General features: G+C 38.9%; 1 protein-coding gene across 7 annotated transcripts in view; it reads right to left on the bottom strand.

Annotated features, from left to right (window-relative positions):
- The window catches only part of BMPR1A (bone morphogenetic protein receptor type 1A), a 136863-nt gene that overhangs the window by 5761 nt on the left and 105154 nt on the right, over positions 1-25948 (bottom strand). For all 7 annotated transcript variants that reach the window (XM_042909368.1, XM_042909372.1, XM_042909371.1 and 4 more), the window contains 7 exons: positions 18317-18479; positions 17395-17497; positions 12989-13085; positions 12727-12826; positions 7134-7278; positions 3068-3260; positions 1263-1560 (listed from right to left, as the gene is read on the bottom strand). In XM_042909368.1, the coding sequence (XP_042765302.1) occupies positions 1263-1560; positions 3068-3260; positions 7134-7278; positions 12727-12826; positions 12989-13085; positions 17395-17497; positions 18317-18479 (1099 nt within the window). The remainder of the gene's footprint in view (positions 1-1262; positions 1561-3067; positions 3261-7133; positions 7279-12726; positions 12827-12988; positions 13086-17394; positions 17498-18316; positions 18480-25948) is intronic.

Here is a 25948-nt window from a genome sequence, read left to right as displayed (position 1 = left end):
TTTCTTTTTTTCTTCTTTTTAATTTTTTTTTACATTTATTTATTTTTGAGAGAATCCGAAGCAAGCTCCAGGCTCCGAGCTGTTGGCACAGAGCCCGATGCGGGGCTCAAACTCACAAACCATAAGATCATGACCTGAGCCAAAGTTGGACGCTTAACCGGACTGAGCCACCCATGAGCCCCTATTTTAGGTTTTCTTAAACAGCACCTGATGAATAGTTGAGCCAATGAACACTACAATGGCAAAGAACAACAACAGGATCAGAAGACTGTAACCACTAGGGAAGAAGATTTCAATTTTAATATTAATTTATTACAGACGGACAGATGGAGTACTTTTATTTTATAACCTGAAAGGAATTCTGAAATGTAAATTGCCTGTTTCCTAGAGTTATAACAATATGAAAATAGTTTCAATGGTTTCCTAAAAATTTGGTAATTCTATTTAAAAAATACTGACAATTTCAAATGGTGATGGAGAATGGTATACTGATGTGGGAGTGTAAAGCAACGCATGGCCCCTGAAGGGGCAGCCTGCAATCACACTATCCTTTGATAGGCACCTACTCTTTGTTTAGCCTCCTCTCCAGGAATCCACCACAAACAAATACTTGTACAAGTGTTTGAGGATATTATAAATGGGTAAAATACAATGTTTATTAAAGTATTTTTTAAAAAATAATAAAATACAGACAACTTTGATGCCCATCAGTTAGGTCATAGATGAAATAAACTACACTATACATCTATATAACGGAAAACTTTGTATCAGCACTGTGAAAAAGAATGAAGCAGGGGTGCCTGCCTGGACGGTTCAGTTGGTTAAGCATCCAACTCTTGGTTTCAGCTCAGGTCATGATCTCACAGCTCATGAGTTAGAGTCCCACACTGGTTCTACGCTGACCGTGTGGAGCCTGCTTTGAATTCTCTCTCCAGCCCCCTGTCCTTCCTCCACAAGTGTGTGCATGCCCTCTCTCAAAATAAATAAATAAACTTAAAACAAATGAAGCAGAGCTACATAAACTGAAATAGAATGATGTCTAAAACAATAAAAAGCAGGAAATCAAGAATTATGTACGGTAGGATGAAATTTTTGTAAAAAAACAACAGAAAAACAAAACACCAAGACCAAAAAATCCCCACTATTTCTTTAGAGAAGTAAGTACAAATACGTGTTTGGAATTCCACTACCCTGAATCCAAACAGGCAAATATCTTTTGGAGATTAAAATGACTTCAAAGCAGCAGGCAAAGAACCACTTACCTATTGAATTTAACAGCAAGGCCCAGGTCAGCAATACAGCAACTTCCATTTTTCTTAATGAGGATGTTTTTGCTTTTTAGGTCTCGATGAGCAATTGCAGGCTTTCCTTGGGTGCCATAAATTTCTGTGTGGAGGTGGCACAGACCACAGGCAGCTGAATAAGCCAACTTGAGCAGGGCTCTGGTGTCTAGTGTGGCACATTTCAGGAAATCATAGAGAGATCCGTTTTCATGGTAATCAGTAATCAAATAGAGCTGAGTCCAGGAGCCTGTACCTTTAATGTCTGCTGCTATAAAACCTGTTCAATTGATGAGTTTAAAAGGTTAGTTATCGGAGGTGTGTAGGAAGAATAATGAATGTTCATTCAGGATACAGAGAATAACCTAGGCATCATGTACAGATAAAAATTTAATTTGCCTAACAAAATCTCTTGAATGTGTTACCAATTTTTTCCTGCCATTTATACACACACCTCTACAATTCTGTAATACTTTTAAAATAATCTTAATGATAATCATGAAAACGACAATTATATCACTAAGAAAAAGATCACATATCAGAAAATAACCTGGGGGGATGTTATCCATATACATGATTCTCTAAGCATGAAGAACTACAAGAAGAAGGAATGTGGAAAAGCTCTGAAATTGAAAAGTGGACACATTACAATAATAAAGTTAAAATGTTCAACTAAGAGTCCGCTCCTAATTAAACCAACTCCCAATTGTCCATCAAGCCTCATCGCATCTGCCTTTCCGTCTGGCTCACTGACAAGCAGGTCCATGATACTAGGATCCTTTCCTTCTTTTTTCTTGTCCTCTTTCCCTTCAGAAAAAGGTCAGTGAGTGCTGGGTTGAACAGCATTCCCCTCCCCCCCACTTCAACTCATGTCCACTTGGTACCTGTAAATGTGATCTTATTTGGAATACGATCTTTGTAGCTGTAATCAAATTCAGATGCGGTCATATGACATCAGGATGCACCCTAACTTAATGACCAGCATCCTTACAAGAAGAGGGAAATTTGGACAAAGACACACAGGGGAGAAGGCCATATGACAACAAACAGCAAGAGTGTGGTCTCCAAGCCAAGAAATGCCAAAAATTGCTGGCAATCACCAGAAGCTGGGAAGAGACAAGGAAGGGGCCTCTCCCGGAGCCTTCAAAGAACATGGCTCTGCTGACACCCTCGCTTTAAACTTCTGGCTTCCATAACTCTGGGAAATAAATTTCTGTTGTTTTAAGCCACCCAGTTTGTGGTAATTTGTTATGACAGCACTAGGAAACTAATAGTTAAGTGTCTGGAATACTTGTGGCAATGTGCTATGCACTCTCGAAATTAAAGGGTAGGGAAATAGTAGCTGAAAAGTCAGGAAAGCTAAAGGAGTCTATGTACCCTACTGATCAGATCATACCTAAATTATTTTTCTACTTTGTAAATGAAGGTGGGGGGTAGTTTAATTTACAAAAGGCAAAAAGGTACATACCGTTAAAGTTATACTAGAAAACTGCTTAAATTACCTTTCAAAAACTTGGGTTTTGTTACTGTATGAGTAAGTCCAATAAACTAACACTACTTCCAATTTGAAACTCACTCTTGTTTTCTTAGTTGGACAGTAAATAAAGTGGTTGGTGGGCATTCAGGATTGGTTTGTATTTAAACTGTTGTATTCTCCTGGGTCTCCTTCAGCCAAACACACATAAGCGAATTCATGTATGTTTTCAAAGCCCATGTGGCAGGGTTCTATCTGCACCCCACTAACCGTGTCAGAGTATAGAATCGACTGAAACCGAACGTGTACCCACCAAGTATGTTTTCATGGCGCATCAGCACTGTCTGATAGATTTCCGTTTCTCGAAACCAGCTAGCTTCTTCAGTGGTGAAAAATACTTTGACTGCCACTTTTTCACCACGCCATTTACCCATCCATACTTCTCCATATCGGCCTTTACCGACTTGCCGGACCATCTGAATCTGTTTGGCAATAGTTCGCTGCACCTTCATAGAAAAAGGTAAAATGTTTGTGGAGTTCCTGATGAAAAGAACCTGCTAAGACTGAGAAAGTGGTCTGATGGCCCATCCCAACAAAAAGGATGGGATGTACGACCAGTCAATAGCCCTGTTAGAATTTATAACATATTTAAAAGTAGATGAAACAATGCACAACATATTTTGTGAAATCACACACTAACGGATTGGTCAATGTGGCAGACCGTCTGCAAAAATGGTCAAAATAATTCCACTCTTAGTCCACACCCCCTTGGGTAGTCTCCTCCACAGACTCTGGGCATGGCCATGTGACTTGCTCTTAGCAACAGAACAACGTGATACAAGTGGAGACCTGAAAAGTGTCTGTGCTCTGGGGCTCGCCCTTTCTTGCTGAGCTGGGGAACTCTGTGACTGATGAACGATACCACGGGAAGCCCTGGCCATGTCTGGGAGCATCCAGTTCCAGCCGGGCAACTCTAGAGAAGGAACTGTCCAGCAGACCCACAGAATCATGAGGGATAATAAATATTTATTGCTCAAGCCACTAAGCTCGGGGTGCTTTATCATGCAGCAAAATCCAAGTGACAGTTACCAATCTTCCACTCAAGTCTGGAAGACCCTATGTGATCTGGCTCCCACCTGACTCTCCAGCCTCATCATCTGCTATAATCACCCACCCACCACCCCTCTTATTCCTCTTATTTCAGCTTTCAGAATTCACTTAAGGGTGTTATTTCTCTGTGGAACACCTTCATAGCACACGTATACCTCGCAGCTGCTACACTTCTCACAATTATAATTTTATTATTATGTATACATGTATTTGTTTGAACTCTATTCCCTTCTACTCACAGAATATAGGGATTTGTTTAGGGCAATACCTAAAGTACAAGTATCTTCATTAATTTTCATTGAATCAAAGATGCACACTGATTGCTACCCTTCATTTTCAGAAGCACTAGTGGCCATTCTAAATTAATAAGAACCCTAAGGTCCACGTTGGAAATGCAGTTAAAATGGACTAGATTTTGTGCATACCTAAACTGATTTAACTTTATGTATCATTTATTACAGAATCCTTTTATAGTTTTTAAAGAAAGTCAGGATTATTGAGGCATAATTTACATACAACAAAATCTACTCTTTTTGAGGACTGTGTTTTGACAAATGTATACAGTAATGCAACCACCAACACCCCAATTAAGATATAGAACGTTCCCAGGACCCAAGAAAGTTCCCTCCTGGCTCTTTAAAGTCAACCCCCCCCCCCCCCCCCCCGGCGCTGGTATCACTGATCTGTTTTCTTTCCCTACAGTTTTGCCTTTTCTAGAATATCACATAAATGAAAACACACAATATGTAGTCTTTTGTCTGGCTTTTTTCACTTAGCATAAAACACTTTGAAATCCATCTGTATTGTTGCTGCCTGTATCACTAGTTTCTTTTTATGGAAGAGTGGTATTCCACTGTATGAATATACTGTGATTTGTCCATTTACCAGCTGATGGATTTGGGGGCTGTTTACAACCCTATGTCTTACAAACAAAGCTGCTGTGAACATTCACATTCAGGTCTTTGTGTGGGCATGTCTGCATATCTCTTTGGTAAATACTTAGTGGAAGAACTTTCACTGTATAGAAAGTATAAACTTAACTTTTCAGTCAACTGTCAACCTGTTTCCCAAAGTGGCTGAAATATTTTCATTCCCATCAGCAATGTATGAGGTATCTAGCTGATCTATATTCTTTTCAGCACTTAATGTTCTCAGCCTTAGTCACATTAGTGGATGTACAGTGTCTTGCTTTAATGTTTAATTTGCATTTGCCTGATGCTGCTGAGCACCTTTTCATGTGCTTCTTTGCCATTCTTTTATCTTCTTTTGGGAAGTATCTGTTCAAAATTTTGTCCATTTTTAAAAACTGGGTAGCCTTATTACTGAATTATAAATGTTCTTTATACATTCTGCAATAGAAATTCTTTCAGATCTGCATTGTCAGTTTGTGACTTATTTTTTCCTTTGTTTAAGTGTCTTCTGAATAGGAAAAGTTTTAAATTTTGAGAAAGCCCAATTCACTGGGGCGCCTGGGTGGCTCAGTAGGTTAAGCATCCAACTCTTGGTTTTGGCTCAGGTCAGGATCTCACAGTTTCGTGAGTTCAAGCCCCACGTTGGGCTCTGCACTGGCAGCACAGAGTCTGCTTGGGATTCCCTCTCCTCCCCTCTCTCTCTGCCTCTCCCCCACTTGCACTGTCTCGGTCTCTCTCAAAATAAATAAACTTAAAAAAAAAAGTCCAATGTATCATTTAAAAAAATGATTCATGCCTTTTGTGTGCTAAGAAACCCTTGCTTAACCCAAGGTCACAATGATTTTCTAAAACATTCTCTTTGAAGGGTTTTATACTTCAACTTTTACATTTAGGTCTACGAACCATTTCAAAGTAATTTTGTATTTGGAGATAAGGGTTGAGATATACTTTTTGGCAAACGTATACCCAATCTTCCCTGCACTGTTTGTTGAACAGACTGTCTTCTCCCCCCTGAATTACTCTGGCACCCAATTCAAGTGATATTTGTATCCATTTCTATACTCTCCATTCTCTTCCACTGATATACATACTTATATGTAAGGATCACACTGTGATGATTATTGTAGCTTTATAGTAAGTACAGAAATCAGGTAGTGAATCTTTATTCTTTTTCCAAATTGCTTTGACTCTTCTACGAGGTCCTTTGCATTTCCGTATAAATGTTAGAATCAGCTTATCAATTTCTAAAAAGTTTGCTCTGATTTCATATTGAATGCAAACTATAAATCAATTTAGGATCATTGAAATTTTAATACTGCATCTACTGATTCACAGACAGGATAGACATCTCCCTTTATTTAGGGTTTTGTTAATTTTTTGGCAATGTTTTCTAATTTTCAGTGCACAGGTCTTATATACATTTTGTTAAGCTTATTCTAAAATATATGATGTCTTTTAAAGCTGTTTTAAATGATACTGCTTTAAAATTTTTAATTCCTGGGGTGCCAGGCAGCTCAGTTGGTTGAGTGCCTGACTTCAGCTCAGGTCATGATCTCACAATTCGTGAATTTGAGCCCAGTGTTGGGCTCTGGGCTGACGCTCAGAGCCTGGAGCTGGCTATGGATTCTGTGTCTTCCTCTCTCTCTGCCCCTCCCCTGCTTGCACGCTCTCTCTCTCAAAAATAAACATTAAAATACATTTTTAAAAATAAAACATTAATTCCTAACCACTCGTGGCCAGTGTACCTAAATTCAATGATTTCTGTACAGTGACCATATATTCTGCAACCCTGATAAACTCACTTTATGGTACCATCCTTGAGATTTTCTATGTAGATATCATGTGGTCTGCATATGAAGATAGTTTTACTTTTACCTTTCCAATTCAATTACAGAATTCAATAAATTTAAAAATCAGAGATCAATGTATTTAAACAAATGCAATTAAATTAAAAATATATCTGGATATCTAGTACTTATTAATTTGACATAGTTATACTTCTCCCAGCCAATGAGTTTAACCTTAGATGCAAAGAATTTATATCTGATTCCTCCACAAGTTAAAAGCAAAACTTGAGAGTTAACTCTAGCATTTATATAGCGCCTCATGATCACGTTTTTTCCCCCTAATTTTGTTTGAGACTCTATCTTAATTGCCTGTTCCATTTTTCTTGTTTCATACTTCTTGTTTTTAACTGATTTCTCCTTGCATTATGGTAGCTATCTTTCTAAATAAGAAGGGAAAAAAATGTGTGTTTAGTAATGTTCCCTACTCTGTAACAAATATGCTGTGTATGATCATATGAGGACAAATTCTGTATCGATAAACGCTTTGTGTTTGTATGACATTTTATCTTACCAATAAGGGTAGTCCAGATCCACTACCAGAACTCTGTGACTGGTCAATAAGGTCTTTTAATGATTCTCCAACCGGAATAAATGCTTCATCTTGTTCCAAATCACGATTGTAACGACGTCTGCTTGAGATGCTCTTGCAATAATGTCTTTTGAAAAAGCAGAAAATAAGCTACATTAAAATTCTAAAACTATAAAATTCTAGGGTTAAGAAAAATGTTGAGGTTGTCGACACCATCTTTCCTTTAGATAGGATCACATCCAAATTAGTCTTACAGGATAATATATTCTCTGTTAAAATAATATCCAGAAATGGAGCCTGTGAAGTAGAGTTCTATATATATGTTAAAATGTAATTTTTTTTCTACTTAAAGAACATCCTTTAACATATTTTGTGGTCCAAATCTGCTGGATATGAATTCTTTCAAGCTTTTGTATGTGTGTCTTTAGTTCACCTTCATTTTTTTGTTGCTTATTTATTTAGAGACAGAGACAGAATCCCAAGCAGGCTCTGCACTGTCAGCACAGAGTCCCACACAGGGCTCGATCTCATGAACCTCGACATCATGACTGGAGCTGAAACCAAGAGTTAGATGCTTAACTGACTGAGCCACCCAGGTATCCCAGTTTACCTTCATTTTTGAAAGTATTTTCTCTGCATACGGAATTCTAGGTTTATGACTTTTTACCCCTTGAGTACTTTACAGATTCTGCTCTATGCACACTGTTTCCCCTGAAAAGTTGGCTACCATCCTTACCCATCTTCCTCTGTACCTAATCTGCCTTTTCTCTGGCTGCAATTAAGATTTTTTTCCTTTATCGCTGGTTTTGAGCTATTTGATAATGATGTGCCTAGGTGTAGATTTCTTTTTGTTGCTTGTACTCTGGCTCTATGGGTTTACAGTTCTAATTAAATTTGAAAAAAATTTGGTCATTATTTTTTAAAAAAATTTGCACTCTCCCCTCTTTTGGGAAGTCCAATTATATATACAGTTGACCACTGAAAAAAACATGGGTTTGAATTGCATGGATCCATTTAAGTGTAGATTTTTTTTCAATACAGCACAGTACTACATATACATGTGTTTTCTTTTCCTCATGATTTTCTTGACACATTTTCTTTTCTTTAGCTTACTCTAAGAATACAACATATAATACACACAACCTAAAAAATATGTGTTAATCAAGTGTTTATGTTATTGAAAAGGCTTCCAGTCAACAGTAGGCTATTAGTAGTTAAGTTTTGGGGGAGTCAGTTATACACAGATTTTGACTGCACAGGGGTTGGTTCCCCAAACCTCTGCACTATTCAACTGTCAACTGTATATACATTAGGTTGCATGAAGTCCCACAGTTCACTGGTGCTCATTTTTTTTTTCATTTTAGTTTTTTTTTTTTTTTTTAAATTTTAGAGAGAGAGAGAGGACATGTGAGGAAGATGGACAGAGGGAGAGAGAGAGAAAAAATCTTAAGCAGGCCAAGCTCAGCCTGATGCAGGGCTTAATCCCATGAACCTGGGATCATGACTCAAGCAAAACCAAGAGTCAGACACCCAACCGACTGAGCTGCCCAGGTGTCCTATCAATTTATTTTTAAAATATGTATTGATGGTTTAGTCTGTTTAGTTTCTCTTGCAGTGTCTTCATGTCTACTCATATTTTCTTCTACAGTACCTAATCTGTTATTAATCTCATCCAGTGTATATTTCATCTCAGGTATTATAGATTTCATTTTCTAAAGTCTGATATGGGTCTCTTTTAGATCTTCCAAGTCTCTATTTCACTTTTTGAACGTATAAAATACAGTTATAATAACTATTTTAATGCCCCTATCCACTAATTCTAAAACTTCGATCAGTTTTCGGTTGGTGTTTTGATTCCTCATTATTGGCTGTATTAGTTGTATACCTGGTAATTGTTGACTAGATGGCAGATACTGTGAATTTTACCTTGTTGGTGCTGGGTGTTTTTATATTCTTCTAAATATTCTTATTTATTATTTATTATTTTAAAGAAAGAGACAGAGAGCATGAATGGGGAAGAGAGACAGAGGAAGACTGAGACAGAATCTCAAGCAGTCTCCACACTCAACAAGGACCCCAACGCTGGCCTTGATCCAATGACCCTGGGATCATGACCTGAACCAAAATCAAGAGTCAGAAGAGTCAGTCAGTCAACTGACTGAACTACCCAGGCGCCCCTCTAAATATCCTTGAACTTTGCTCTAGGATGCAGCTATTTGGAAACAGTATACTCCTTTTGAGGTGGGACCAATGTCATGTTTAGTTTAGAGCTAATTATTCCCCAATACTGAAGCAAGACCCTTCTGAGTACTCTAACCAAAGCCCTGGGGATTATGAGGTTTTCAAGTCTCCCAGGTGATGGAAACAGACACTATTCCCAGACTTGTGTGAGCACTGAACACTGTTTCCTTCGATCTTTTCAGGCATTCTTACCCAGTCTTGGGCAGTTTCCTCACTTGTACATGCTGATAAAGATTCAGCTGAATATTTGATAAGAACCTTCTGCAGATGTCCAGAGTTCTTTCCCTGTGAAGTTCTCTCCTCTTTAGTACTCTGTTATTCATACCCCAGACTCAGCTACATCTCCTTGAGCCAGAGCCTGATGGGCTACACCTGGGTTCCTCCTATGTCCTACAGCTAGAAACTCTCTCTAGGCAGTATGGTGGGCAATCATAAGGCTTACTTCATTTGTCTCCTGTTTTTCAGGGATTAGTGCCCTCACTGCCTCATTGGCAAGCACTGATACATGAGTGGAGCTTACTGATTACAGACTTCACTGTGAGATAACTGCCTGGGCCATTTCACTGGGCCCATGGAGATGAGTATATTTAGGTTTTTTTCTCTTGGGCTGGATGGATTTCCCCAAGAAGATTCTTCCTATTTCTTGTTTGAATAAGTCTGCCTAACAGAGTTCTGGGAGGGTTGAGGGGCCCACCAATAAGTATATAAATGTTCACTTTACCTCCATGTTTTCACTATAATATCTCACCCTCAATAATGGGATGCCACAACTAAGAATCTTATCTTTGTTCTTTTTTTTTTTTTTTTAAAGATTTTTATTTATTTTTGAGAGACAGAGATAGACAGAGCATGAGTGGGGGATGCACAGAGAGAGAGGGAGACACAGGATCCGAAGCAGGCTCCAGGCTCTGAGCTGTCAGCACAGGGCCTGATGCAGGGCTCGAACTCAGGAACCTCGAGATCATGACCTGAGCTGAAGTCAGACGCTTAACCGACTGAGCCACCCAGGCGCCCCTCTTTGTTCTTTACAGAGAAACTTCTAGCTTTCTGTCAGGGAGATAGTAAGGGTGACTGTTCTGAACAAGAGTAGGGGTCTCAACATCTGTGGGACTTGTCATCCAAGATGGGCCACAACATTCTCACCTCCCGGTATGTAAGTCCCTGTTTCCCTTCCATAATGTTGTAGGGCTGACCTGTGTGACCAACACAATGTGGCAGAAGTGATGGTGTAACTTTGGAGTCTAGATCGTAAACAGCATTGCAGCTTCCACCTTGATCTCTTGAATCACTCACCCTAGGAGGAAGAAGCCAGTCTTCATGCTGCAAGGATACTCATACGGCTCTGTTAAGAGGCTCACATCAGAGAAACTAAGCTCCCCTCTCAACCTGTGAGCATCAGAAGTGAGCTACCTTGGAAAGTGATCTACCAGCTCTAGTCAAGCCTTTAGGTGAGCACAGCTCCTGCTGACATCTGACTGGACCTTATCAAAGATTCTGACGTGCAGTCAGTCACTCCTGAATTTCTGACCCACAGTGAGAGATAATAATTGCTGTTTTAAGCCACTATGTTTGGGAGTGATTTCCTAATGCAGTATTGCGTAACACAGCATCTGACTTTCTAAAAATAGACTTTCAAGCAATCCTCTTGGTTTTACTGCCACTCTCAGCTTTACTCCCAGAGGTAACTGGTGCTGCCAATTTTCGAGCTTCTTGGGGAATTCTATAGTATAAACTGGTTGCACCTTTACTTTCTCAAATTCTAGCCTAGGAGTCTGATTTTGTAGGTCCGCAAAGTCACTTACTAGTCATCCAAAAGTTTCCCAAGTTCCAAAGGTTTTTTGTTGTTGTTGTTGTTGTTGTTGTTTTTGCTGTTATCTGGTATCCCATTCTCCTTGTCCTAGCTGGACAAAGAAGGTAAAAACTATTGCTTTTTTACTGGAGGCAGCAAAAGGGAGATGCTCAATCTGTCTCTTTATCTAAGAATTTCTGCCAGTATTACAGGTGGAAAACAGTATCTCAGTATGATTTTAATTTCTATTTTTCATATTGTGAATATTCTTGAGTCATCTTTTTATTTTTCTTTTCAGAGCTGTAAGTATTTCCTTTTAGATAAATGTGAGTTCAGTTTGGGGGGAATGTTTTCCCATTGAACTGCTAAGTTTTTTGTTTTTGATTTATAAAAGCTCTCTATATTTGAGAAATCAGCTCTTTGTAGTATGAGATACCAATATTTTTCACTCTTTGTCTTCTGTTTATGGTGGTTTCTGCCACATAGTAAAGTCTTATTTTTATGTACTTGACGCAAGTTTTTCTTTTTTAAGGTTTTATTTTCTGTGTATGGGGTGTTTTTCTTTGCTTCTTGGTTTTACGTCAATCACAGAGTCTTCCACACTGAGATTATTTTTTTAAATTCTTCTACGGTCTGTTCCAGTGCTATAATCAGTTAATGTTACATATTTAGATCCAAGATGGGTAAAACTTATTACGATGTAGGTTACTGACTGAACTTCATCTTTTTCTTTTTTTTTAAAGAGGGGGTGGAGGGAGAGAGGGAGAGAGAGAAAGAGAGAGAGACAGAGACAGAGACAGAGAAAGAAAATTAAGCAGGCTACACACCCAGCATGGAGCCTGATGGGGGGCTCGATCCCACAACTGTGAGATCATGACCTGAGCCAAAATCAAGAGTCAACCAACTCTCAACTAAACAAGCTAACTATACACCCCTCATGTTTTTCTATATAGCCACCTACTACTAAATCCATTTGTCAAAAATTCCATGTTTTCCCCAGTGATCTGGAATGTTACCTTTACCATATACTAAATTTACTTATATACTGGGGTCTATTTATGGGTCTAGGAACCTGTTCCACTGATCTTTCAGTCTATTCATATGCCAATAAGATAATGCTTTATTACTGAAGTTTATCCCCTCCTCTTATTCCTCTTCTCTTTTGGCATCTGTCTTCTGAAATCATGACTAACTACAAACAATTCTGAAGCCCCAAGTAACTAAAGAACGGTAACGCAGTTGTCTTCTTGGGACAGATTTTAAACATTCAGATATAAGAAGTTCAATATTCCATAAATAAGAAAAATCCTAAGTACTCATGAACAAGAAGTATAAAGCTGGGTTCAATTAACTGATTAATAGTAAGGTCCTCTTTTTCCTTAAGAAAAATATAATCTGGTTAGTTAAAGAAGACAGACCCAGAGAATACAAGTTAATGGTGTTTGAACTGCATTCAGTGGTCAATAACTTATGCCCATTGCCTTTTAAAGAACTACTTACATCTAATATTCAACAACATATTTTATATAAAAATAATGATCTTACTTGTAACAAAAGCAGCTGGAGAAGATGATCATAGCAACTATGCAGACAGCCATTGAAATGAGCACAACCAGCCAGCGAATGCTGCCATCAAAAAATGGACCTGACAAGGGAAGTGAACAACAAAGCACACATTTGATCTCTTCATCACATACGAAAGGAGAAAAATAACTTGGGAGTGTTAAATTCTAGAAAGCTTGCTTAGTGTCAAAATCAGAAAATATTTTACTGAAAATCACAATCACCCTCTTCTAGGCGAACCTACCTATGACAACAGGGGGCAGTGTAGGTTGTAAATACTGGTTACATAAATTGGTCCGACAACATTCTATCGTCCGCCGTAGCTGTGCTTTTGGTGAATCCTAGAGGAAGAGTAAGGACAAAATTAAAAATGGCTTGATATTTTCAGGTGAGAATGAGGGGTTTTTTTTTAATATTCATGAACACAATTTCTAGCTCTGTTGAGTGAAAAGGACCTGCAAGTTTTATGTGTTAAGAAAAGATTATCAAAAAATTATTTGTGTTGAAATAGTGTTGTAAGGATTGTAAAATGGTATTTCTTAAGAACATATGTATGTGGATGATGTGTTGGAACACTGGACTATAACTAAATTATAAACAAAAGTTCACAAGTATTTTTCACCAAAACTTTGGCATATCTTAATGTATTACTATTCACCTGTTTGTAGTAGTAAAAATCTAAATCATGAGATCTTTTCCTAAAAAACATGGGTAATACACTTTATTGCAGTGATGAACTAGTAGGGTGCACAGGATCTCACAGCAGCGCCGAGACGACTTAAGTGGAGGGCGTTGTAGTCTAAAGAAAGGAGACGTGAGGAAAAGTAGTCGAGGAGGTAGAAGATACTGCAGAGTCTGCACAGAACAACTATGTTGAGACTAAGGAACCCAATGCAGAAGCAAGTTAAAGCAGATGTGGTGAGGACAAAGGCAAAATGCAGAAACCATACTCCTGAGAGTTTCTTAGAGACCACCGACCAGAGAGGAGATGTGTCCCTGACAGATCAGAAAATGAGCACAGGAAAAGACTTCAGTCAAGAGAGCAAACATCAACAATTATGTGTGAAGTTTTACGTGATTGGTACAGTACTTGACAAGTTATTAACTTGAATGCTGACATTTCAGCACTGCCTGGGAAAACTGCCATTCTGGACCAAAATAGCAACAGAAAGGAATTGCTTGTCATTATAAAAGTAGCAGGAACATAAGCAGAAACTGACCATGTTATTCTTAAGTATCAGATGGCTAAAACAGAAAAACCTCAGTATAATCAAGTATTACTTTAAAAAGGTGAATGAATAGGAGTCCACGACTTGATCCTACCAGGAAAGATGGGTTGAGAGTATTGGGAAACTTCCAAAAGCACAAGTTTTCCATTTTAACTAAATTTTTAATGTTAAAAAAGTTTTACTTAAAAAAAAAAAAAGTTATTTTTTTAATGTTTTATTTTTTGAGAGACAGAGACAGACGGTGACCAGGGGAGGGAGGGGCAGACAGAGGAGACACAGAATCTGAAGCAGACTCCAGGCTCTGAGCTGTCTGCACAGAGCCCGACGCAGGGCTTGAACCCACAAACACGAGATCATGACCTGAGCTGAAGTCAGACGCTCAACTGACTGGGCCACCCACATGCCCCCAAGCAGTTTTACTTTTAAATGACCATAAAGAGAAAGAAAAGAGAGAGATGTTAGGAGTTACACAAGTGACTCTGAAATAACCCCAGATCGAGAACATTTACATGAAGGAGGGAATGGAGAGTATATTAACTGAAGGTGAATAAAAGGACTACGAAGCATCTACAAACAGTTGCAGGAAGGCTAATGTTCAAAATGAGCTTAGCCCTGCAGAAGACAAAATGTAAAGAACAACCAAGAAGGGGTTTCTCTAGCAATGCTAGAAGACCGCCAAGCAATGGATGTGTTGCTGAAAACCAGGAGGTGATGGAGGACAAGGAAAAAGCACTGTTACATGGCAGCTGCTTTCCCAGATGCCGGAAGAGACCCTCCAGGGCTTCTGTATTCTTGGTGAGTGGCTGCCCTCATGATCACGCCCTGGTAAGAGAACACTTTGAGAGGGCTGGAAGGCAGGTGTGACAGGAAGAATTTAGAAAGGACAAGTGTTGGAAACTGAAGAGCTAAATGTTAGACTCTTTCTTATGTTAAAAGAACACAGACTGTGAAGTTTAACAACTAATTTATATTAGTGAAGTCAATTTGTGATATGCCTCGTTTAGGGGCATGCAAGATATGGGTTATTACTGCTGAGCTCACTGCTCTAACCATAGTTCTTCCTTCAATATTTTTAGTGATTAAAAAAAATGTATAGAATATGTGGTTGATAAACATGCAAATGGCATAAAACTGCAAAAATAATTAAATTATTATCCCCTCCCACAAATCCTGCCAAATCACAGCAAAGGGCTAATTCTTTTTTTGTTTTTTGTTTTACATTTATTTACTTGTTTATTTTTGAGAGACAGAGACAGAGCACAAGCAGGGGATGGGCAGAGAGAGAAGGAGACCTAGAATCCGAAGCAGGCTCCAGGCTCCGAGCTGTCAGTGCAGAGCCTGACGCGGGGCTCAAACCCACAAACTGAAATCATGACCTGAGCTGAAGTCAGATGCTCAACCGACTGAGCCACCCAAGCACCCCCAAAGGGCTAATTCTAATATGATAAAATTTAACATAGACAGGTATGTAACAACTATTTTCAAAAACTCATTCCATTTCCATCCTCTTATTTGTGGCAAGAAACCAAAGAATCAATACAGAATCTAAGAGATATGGTTCAGCAGTAGCACAAGTGAAAGACGGGGATTTTAGCTGACAGGAAGCTCAGTATGTTTCAAAGTGTGGTGTAACAATCCAACATCCAACATCCAACATGAGCTCTGGCTGTATTTAGGAAAAGGAAAGGAGTTACTTATTCTCTGCTTTCCCCCCTCCCACCCCAGGTCGGACCACACTCAATTCTGCATATTACGCTGAGAAATCAGTGTAACTCTGAAGCTGATCAGACATGGAGCAGTGGAGGGGACTGTGAGCTATCATTTTCACCAGACAAAGACTATAGGAATGGGGAGGAACACAGGACCACACAAACAGACCAAAAAACTTCCTTCACACAGTAAAAGGCTGTCATATGAAAGAGGCTTTAGATTTGATCCAAAGGGGCAGGGAGAGATTTGTAGTCATTAGGAGGAAAAGCTTTGTAAAGATCATGTCAGGTCATTAGTACAGATGAAATAGATGGTCTTGGGAGGTAATGAGCCCTTGTCACTAGAGGTGTCACACCTAGAAAATAGATGGGATGAGGGGTGCCTGGGTGGTTCAGTTGGTTAAGCATCCAACTCTTGATTTCAGCTCAAGTCATGATCTCACGGTTGGTTATGAAATAGAGCCCTGGGGTTGGGGTGGTCTTAAGATCAAGTCAGGCTGGCCATGGAGCCTGCTTAAGATAGTCACTCTATCTCTTTCTCTCTCGGAGGAGGAGGGGAGGAGGAGGAGGGGGAGGGGAAGAAGAAAATAAATTGGCGGGGGGGGGGGGGGGGGGGGGGGGGCGGGTGCCTGATTGGCTCAGTCGGTTAAGCATCTGACTGCAGCTCAGGTCATGATCTCACGGTTCGTGAGTTCAAGTCCCTCATCAGGCTCTCTGATGTCAGTGCAGAGTCTGCTTGGGATCCTCTGTCTCCCTCTTTCTGCCCCTCCTCTGTGTGCTCTCTCTCTCTGTGTGTGGGGGGAAGGGAGATGTGCAGAGGGGGCACATGGATCCCAAACTTTTAGCAGAGATTGGAACATATATCAATCCTGAGAGTTTCTTAATAATGTGAATCATTTCCTAAAATAGTTGAAGCTTAAATTTGTGTACAAACGGTTCTATCTAAAGCTGGAAGAATCCCTGGGGCAAAATTACTATACAGGATTTTGAAGAGATTAGGTTTATAACCAAGAGCCATGAGGATATTCATAAACTCTTCATTACCAGCCCTTGGATGCCTTTGCTGCTGCTGTTAAAACAACTCCACTGAGATTTCCTTACAAGGACTTAATGTTTCTGCATTGTCTCAGAGTGATACAAAGGTTAATCACCTTGAAGTCTTTCCAGTCAATTTGATAATCCACAGGTGATACTGTAACATTTTTTTTTGCAGTCATGACAATTTAGAAATAGGATATGATTTAAAACGTTTTTTTAAAGTAAAATAGGGGCGCCTGGGTGGCTTAGTTGGTTGAGTGTTCGACTTCAGCTCAGGTCATGATCTCTCAGTCTGTGAGTTCAAGCCCCGCATCAGGCTCTGTGCTGACAGCTCAGAGCCTGGAGCCTGCTTCGGATTCTGTCTCTCCTTCTCTCTCTGCCCCTCCCCAACTCATGCGCGCGCGCATGCCCGCGCGCTCTCTCTCTCTCTCTCTGTCAAAAATAAACAAACATAAAAAAAATTAAAAAAAATTAAAAAAAAATAAAGTAAAATAATCTGGAACTTCAATTACCACAATCATATTACCTGAAGTAAGAGCTAAGCTTCCTCCAATATACTTGGTTTATAAGAACATAGAGTGACGTGCAGATCAGGCACACTTCTCCTGGGGAAATGAATACTTTTCACGTGATCCCTCCCTTCTTTATTTCACAGGCCCCAAATCAGATCTTACCTTGCACTGAAAGTCAGATCCTTCATATTTCATACACCCTGAAGCTAATGTGGTTTCTCCTTGGTCATCTTCTTCTATGATGGCAAAGCAGTGCCCATTCGTTCTGAAAGACCAAAAATATATAGACCAAAAAATATAACTTCACATTGAAGACATGATGAACTATCATATAATTTCAGTATTTTACATATATACGTTTTTGCTTTCTATTTGGTGATATTCAAAGAGCATACAGTTATTAGTAAAGTACAAAAACAGGACATTATCACTTTCATAACAGGGAGACAATTAACTGATGACACTCAGTTGTTCAGGGAATTTTTTTGGCTAGTAAGCCCATTCTTCAATGTCCCCAAACAATATGGAACAGAATTACATGATCATATATAAATGTGTTGAATAGTTAACATAAAATAAAGTAGGAAAATTAAAATGGTTATATAAATCAGAATTGGACTGGGAGCTCACTTGTATCAAAATAATATAAAATTAATTAAATATCACAATATCACGCCTATCTTTCTGTAAAATATTTCGGCCAGTTTAGAATTACAAGATTTTGAGTAAGTTTGTTTGGTTTTTTTTTTGGTAATCTCTAAATTTTCTACAGTAAGTATCAGTAAACTTTATGATAAAAAGATCATTAAATAAACTCAAAACGTTAGACAAATACCAGATTCAAATCCTTCTATCTCCTTTAAAAAGCTGTATTACAACGTTAACTCTGAGAAATGAAACATCAATCATTTAATAGTACTAAATGTTCCCATACAAAGAACAAGAAGTTTTTTGGCTCTTTGTAAAAGATATCATATAAAATTAAAGAAAAAAAAAAAAAAACAAAGACAATGTAAACAATTCTTAAAATAGCACTAAATGCAATCCTATTCTCATAACTTTAAGGACTACATAAAGTACTTACATGCATGTGTTATTAATAGCATCATCCGGGCAGTGTCCTGAGCAATAGCACTTTAAAAAAGGCAAAGTATCCTCTGGTGCTAAGGTTACTCCATTTTCTGATTTTTTCTGGTCAGAGTCTGATTTCATCCCAGTACCATGGAGCATACTGTCCAGATTCTGCCCTGTATTCAAGTATGAAATTTGTGAAAACATCATTTCCGAAAAGCTAATTCTTCCATTTCAATTTTCAATGAGAAATTTTTAAGCTTTCTTAGTGTGTAATTATTATGTAATGGCAGCTTTCTTATGTAATGGCAGCTAATGTGTTTAATTAAAAATACATTTCATTCAGGGATGCCTGGGTGGCTCAGTCGGTTGAGCGTCCAGCTTCGGCTCAGGTCATGAACGCGCCGTCTGTGGGTTTGAGCCCTGCATCGGGCTCTGTGCTGACAACTTGGAGCCTGGAGCCTGTTTCAGACTCTGTCTCCCTCGCTCTCTGCCCTCCCCCGCTCCCGCTGTCTCTGTCTTTCAAAAATAAATAAACGTTAAAAAAAATACATTTCATTCATACATTTAACATTTGTTAATAACCTATGATGCACAGAGTACTGCCCCAGGTATTGATGGACATATGGAGAAGATTATGTCACAAGTTTTGCACCAGTGGAAGACAAGAGTGGCAGACATACAATATGGTCATAACCTACAAGAAAGGTACAAAATGGGAAATGGTTTCAGGGAAGGCTGAGATTATTTACAATTATTAAAAAATACACAAATTATGGGGCACCTGGGTGGCTCAGCTGGTTAAGCGTCTGACTCTTAATTTCAGCTCAGGTCATGATCTCAGGGTTTGTGAGACTGAGCCCTGTGTTGGGCTCTGCACTAGCAGAGAGGCGTCTGCTTGGGATTCTCCCTGTGCCTTTCTGTGCCTCCCCTACTCGCATGCTTTCTCTCTCAGAATAACTAAATAAACTTAAAAATATATATATACAAATTATGGTTCTTAAGCTCTTTGTCTCAAAACTTGGGACTAGCTTAAAAACAGTAAGTCCTCTATTTGTGCCTCTATGCGGAAGTGGAGTTACTAAGCATCTCGCTTTGGACTTTAATTGCTTAAGTAAGGGTATTGTGAGAGCATGGGGACTAATCATATTATCTGGTGCCCTTTATCTGAAGGTCACTGGTTCGAATCCAGACTATGCTGCCAGAAACTGAAGGTTACTGTAGGGCAGTAGTTAGCTTATGAAAACAGAACTGTGTTTTTGCATTAGAGTCAAGTAGCCTCAAATGACAGATACTGTCATATTTGGTACTGAATCTTTCAGGCTGAAAGCAGAACAGGACTTCTTAAAATGTGTGAGTAATTCTTCCCTCCCTCTGAATCAGCTGAAATTGGCTAGCTTATTCCTTGGAGGATTGACCTCCAAGGAATAAAATGTAGAGCCAAACAGGTATAAAATATTAAGAGAACTGCGTATAAGCAACATTTCATTATAACGTTCAAGCATAATGTAGACTTGACTTAAAATGTAGCCATACTGGTGAGATGAAAAGAGAAAAAGTAACACATACGCACACATTTGATAACAGGAAGAGAATGTGCTGCTAATTAAGTTTTAGCGATTCCATGCCTGGAATTTTTTTTTTAATGTTTACTTATTTATCTTGAGAGAGAGCGAGAGTGGACAGGGAAAGGGGCAGAGAGAGGAGGGGAAAGAGAACCTCAAGCAGGATTGTGGGGCTCGATCCAACGAAGTCTTGAGATTATGACCTGAGACGAAATCAAGAATCACTTACCGAATGAGCCACCCAGGCGCCCCTCCATGCCTTGAATTTTAATAATTTTCATTTAATCCTTTAAACTGATAACAAAACTTAAAGACCTCATTTATGCTAGCAATGTCAACTGCAAAAATAAAAAAAGGGAGGGTAGTGGCCAGGAAAGGAAGAAATCCACTAGGCTAAAAACAAGGAGACCTGGATTGTGGTCTACTATTCTCCTACTGTGGTCGTACCACAGTTTAGTTCACTGGGTGATCACGGAGAAGCCACCACTTCTCCAGGCCTCATTTAGCGAATAAGACTCCAGGACTAGAGGACACCTGAAGTCTCTTAACCAGCTGTCAAACCCATCACAATAACAAAAGGAAGCATCCGTTTAACTATGGAGAAAAATCGTCAAATAATATACCACATGCAATTAATTTTCCAAAAATCTAATGATACACAGAGGAAGTGGTAGTGTTGTAGAAATGACACTGAAATAACAGTGAGAAGTTAAGGGTTCAACTCCCAAATATGTCCACAGGTGGTACTCTCTGAATCTCATTCTCTAGCTCTAAAAAACAGTAATAATAATTCCTTCCCAATTCACACCAAGAGGTTATATACAGAAGAAATGAATAGACAGTAAAGGGCTTAATTAAATATAAAATAAGGTACAAATGGAAATATTTATTTACAAAGATTGTACTGTACTTAAAGATCACGGATACCTAGACTATGCAAAGTTCTATGATGGTTAATACACACAATTTCCCAAACACTATCTGAATTTAGGAAATAAAAAATCCTAATTATAATAATTTGCATTTGGGATTTATATTACCTCAGATATTTATTTAACAAAACACTAACTAGAGGCCAGCTATGTGCAGGCAAGTTACTGAATGCTGGAAACTGATGGAGTCCTTGGGAAACTTGGGAGGGCAGTGAAGGGGAGGGGCGGTAAGCACGCAGATAAACACAGTGTGAACAGGGATACAATACAAAGGTAAACAAAGGAAGGAGCCTGTAACACAAACTCAGCCTGGGTGTCAAAGGCAAGAAAAACTAAGCTGTATCTTAAAGTTATAAACTTTCCCAAAATAGAGGCCTAGATGCAAAGAAAAATAGGTAGCAACAGCTTCTCTGCACCACCTCCCTAGGTGACAGCGCCCATTCCCACAGTTTAAGCAAATCTGTTTATGGTTCCTAGATTTACCCCTCTAGCTTTGAGCTGCTTGTAAGTAATCTCAAAATTAGCTTGTCCAAAATGGAACTCTTGACTTTTCTCCTCAAACCTGTCTCCCCAAGTCTTTTGGCTCACTCTCCAAAATAGATCTCAAGTTTTTCCCATTTTTCTCCAGCTCACCTGCTATTACCTGGGCCCATCATGGCATGTTACTTCTGAGATAGGAATCTCCACACTGACCTCCCTACTTCTGTTCTTGGCCCCTCCAATCTATTTCCCATACAGGAGCCAGAGTTATCTTATAAACATAAATCTGATCCTGCTCACTCCCCTGCTTAAAACCAATTAATGGCTCCATATGCCTTCGGAATAAACTCCAACCTCCTTCACCATGCCTACTGCCAGCAGGATTTGGAACCTCTGTACCGCTCCAACATCAACTTATAGCACCTGTCCTCCACCATGCTCAAGGCACGCGGGTCTTCCGTCAACTCCTAGAATTTGCCAATCTCTTTCAAGTCCTGCAGTTACAATGGCATAAAATTATGGGGTCTGGGCTGGGCTGAAGCTCTAGGATGTATCTCAAAACAAACACACGCAAAAAATATTTAAAGTTTGCACGCTCTAGTGTAACAGCTCAGGAAAAAAAACACACAAATATATACGAATATGGAGACCAATAGCTAAAAGATACAAGTAACTACCTATAGGCACATTTACACCATGTTCCTTTGTCATTAATGGTAATTTTTGGCATCAATGATTTTACTACATTTTTTAAAATGTTTATTCATTTTGTGAGAGAAAGAGACAGAGCATGAGTAGGGGAGGGGCAGAGAGAGAGGCAGACACAGAATTTGAAGCAGGCTTCAGGCTTTGAGCTGTTAGCACAGAGCCCGATGCAGGGCTTGAACCCATGAAAGGCAAGATTATGACCTGAGTCGAATTCAGACAGTTAACCAAGTTAGCCACCCAGGCGCCCCTGATTTTACTGCATTTTTATTCCCGGCTAAATAATTTTTCTCACTTTCCCAGTAATCTATGGGTTTCCTTTGTACAAAGCACAGAAACTCCTCCCCTGTCCTTAAAGCAGAATGTCTAGAATAGGAATAATTAGAAAGCAAAAGGCAGGAGGGCTGCAGAGACCAATGGGACATCAATGCATTGCATGTATGAAGTAATCAGTAACAGTTCTCCTTAATCTATGTGCTACGGCGCATGAGTACTGAAGGCTGCTTTCAAGTCATCCTTCTGAATGGGAGTTTATACAGCACTCATCCTATTTCTTCTTCATCACTAAATACTGGGTGTGTCGGGCACCGACAATTTCTCCCTTAGCCACACACTGCTGGACCGTGAAGAGGCATATATGAATCTGATGGACAAGGCTATATACTACATACACACTATATGAGTGGCTGAGTGCAACATGTGGATAAACCTCTGGGTTATATGTATATACCCCTCTGAGCACGAATTGAGTATTTCTACCAACACCAGCACTTTTAGTATATATATGCATGTAAGAAGGGTATGTATGATGTTAGGTAGACAAATGTGGTACCCTGCAACAGATGCCGTTAGTTGTTTTCTCCCCTCTACCTTGCTGGCAACACACACACACACACACACACACACACACACACACACACACACACACCCCACACCCCTTTTTAAGTATTGGCTCCTCCTCCTGTGATTCAGAGAAGCACAGACCTACCCTCAGTAGAGACAATTATTTTGTCTAATCCAACAATTTCAGTTCCCTTCCCCTTGCCACTGTTTATACAAAAGCATAAATTAATTCTGGCCAATAAGGTTAGAAGGAAGTCTGCTGGGGAGGGGAAGGGAGGGGAAGGGGAGAGGTGTCTGAGGAAAGATTTCTTTACCAATTAAAAAGAGCCACGAGGAGGGTGCCTGGGTGGCTCAGTTGGTTAAGTGTCCAACTCTTGATTTCGGCTCAGGTCATGATCTCACGGTTCATGAGATCAAGCCCCGCATTGTACTGTGCACTGACAGTGTGGAGTCTGCTTGGGATTCTCTCTTTCTCTCTTTTTGCTCCTTCCCTGCTCACGCTCGCTTGCTCTCTCAAAATAAATAAATAAACTTCAACAACAACAAAAAAAGAGCCATGAGAGACATCCACTCCTCTTCTACTTAATGTTGTCAACCCAAATTTGCCACATCTGCATGTGACATCTGGCTCCACAGTAGCCACCTGTGGCCATGAAGTAAGTTAACGCAGGACTAAATTAATAGGTGGAGTACAACACTGTTGAAATAGAGAAAGAATGTGATGAGCCACAGAATTAACTTACCGAAGTTGCCCTACCTTCAGACTTCTCGTTTTGTGATACAACATTTTCCTTATTGTTTAAGCTATTTTGAATTGTTTTGTTTGTAACCTAAGACTGAAAACATCTTAAATGACAGAAGAGATAAAATCTGTCCCAGACTCTTTTAGTTGTCCAAAGGATATCTATTTTCCCTGTCTTCTCAGCTGACCAAACTCTGGTCTTGGGAGGCAATGGACTGAGATGAATCTGAGCTGACTATGACAGTCAGTCCTGTCTCTCAGTTTTCTAGTAGCCTTAGCAACTGTCTCAGTTTATCCAACAAAACAAGATAAAATCTGCCAGCAGAAGGTTAGTTTCTGGGGACAGTTTGCTTTCCTGAAGTAATGTCCAGTTGAGGTCAGCGCTGAACCTTTCCCCATTTTTCCTTCCTCCAGTGTAGGTACAGAAGCCATTTTGTAACCATTAAGGAGAAGCCAAGAAAATTATAGATGTCAAACTTGACACCACTGAACTACTGAATGAACACCAGGAAATACCTACCATCTACATCAAAAATTATTTGTTCAAGTCACTGTTTGTGGAGTAATCAGTTACTTAAAGCTAAAATCCATTTCTAAAATGTGTGACCAAGCCAAAAACAAGGACTAAATAGCTATTAGATGTTAATATCAAATGACTCATTCTTCTGTTCCAACTTGAGTAACAATCGCAATGTAAAGCACTTTAATCTTAATCATAACATTTAATGTTCAAAAAATTCCTGTTTACATCTAGGATATGTGTTATTGGTTCTATTTTATAACAAGAAAACCAACATATGGAGAAATTTACTTTCCTAAAACACAACTGATGCCCAAGTCAAAAGTAATTTCCACTAATAACCACTCTGCAATCCTTCTTAGAAATAGCATTAGAAATAATCCTCTAAGAAATAACATTTTCTTCTATGTTGGTTTAGTTCTTTTAAGACTAAAGTTTTTTTATGTTTATTTTTGAGAGAGAGAGAAAAAATGTGAGTCGGGGAGGAGCAGAGATGCTGTCATGCTGTCGATGTGGGGCTTGGACTTATGAACCACGAGATCACTACCTGAGCTGAAGTCCGACTCTTAACCAACTGCACCACCAGGCGCCCCAAGACTAAATATTTTTATCTTATCATTTTTTTATACTGAAATTTATTGAACAATTTTTTTTAATGTTTATTTATTCATTTTGAGACAGAGAAAGAAGGATAGTGAGAGGGAGACAGAGAATCCCAAGCAGGCTCCGCACTGTCAGCACAGAGCCCAACACAAGGCTTGATTTCACAAACCGTGAGATGGAGACCTGAGCTGAAATCAAGAGCCCCATGCTTAAATGACCGAGCCACCCAGGCATCCCTTTATCTTATCATTGGAACCAACTATCAAACTAATCTTTTTGAAAGGAAATGTAACAAATTTTGCTCTTCATCACAGAAATATAATTCCTATTGAGATTTTTTAATTTATGCCTGATAACTAAATATCAATTTATTTCATCTAACCCAAGTTTATTATAGAGCAACTTGAATTAGGGTAGGTAAAGAATTTTGTATCATATTGCCTGTGTGATCTATATAGATTTTTAGAAAATTTAACATCAAATACTGATTACCTGGGGGTAAGGTAGGAAATGTTATTATTAATTTAACTCATCTTCAAAACTGACACTTTGGTTAATGCTGATCAACAAGACATACAACAAGAGCTGTTAAAATAAAGGTGTTTTATTAAATAATTTGGTATTTCACACACAAAAAAGTGGCTTTTGGAAGTGGGCTGTGTTCTGAGCAAGAAAATAATAAAGATATTAATTACACCTATGACAAAATATGGAGAAGCTCTAGATTTTATTTTTATGTTCACTCTTTAAAACGAAAATGTTAAAAAAAAATTGTGCTCTTAATAGTATCTCTTGTTGGTAGATATTAACCTTTGTTGCTGTGAATGAAGAAACATTATGAAAAAACGATCTGTGAAGACATAAACTTAAATGAAGATGCCTAATAACTTTACTCTAAAATCCTTTTGCAAAGTAGTACTATCTCTTCAGTATGGAATAATGTCCTAATTAAACCATACAGGAAAAAGCCCACGTGCAAATATAGCCCATATGACCTGCAGAGTCATGACAATAATTTCCTGTTTGGGAGTTACAAGCAGTGAACACAAAATTACAATGTTGTTAGTAAGTAAAACTTTGAGTATTCTATGAAAAAATTTTAGTATTAGCACACGCAAGTGCAACTTACCATTCTGAAGATTTTTAATGACAAAATGATTTTTTTAATTATTTACATTTATCCCTTATTGTATTTTAAAGAGGACAGGAATTTGAAAAATTAAGTATTCAGTTTCTACTACCTGTGTCTTAGTCT

This window comes from Panthera leo, chromosome D2, assembly GCF_018350215.1.
Source record: "Panthera leo isolate Ple1 chromosome D2, P.leo_Ple1_pat1.1, whole genome shotgun sequence".
NCBI classification, from domain to species: domain Eukaryota; kingdom Metazoa; phylum Chordata; class Mammalia; order Carnivora; family Felidae; genus Panthera; species Panthera leo.
This window is presented reverse-complemented; position numbering and strand designations above follow the sequence as displayed.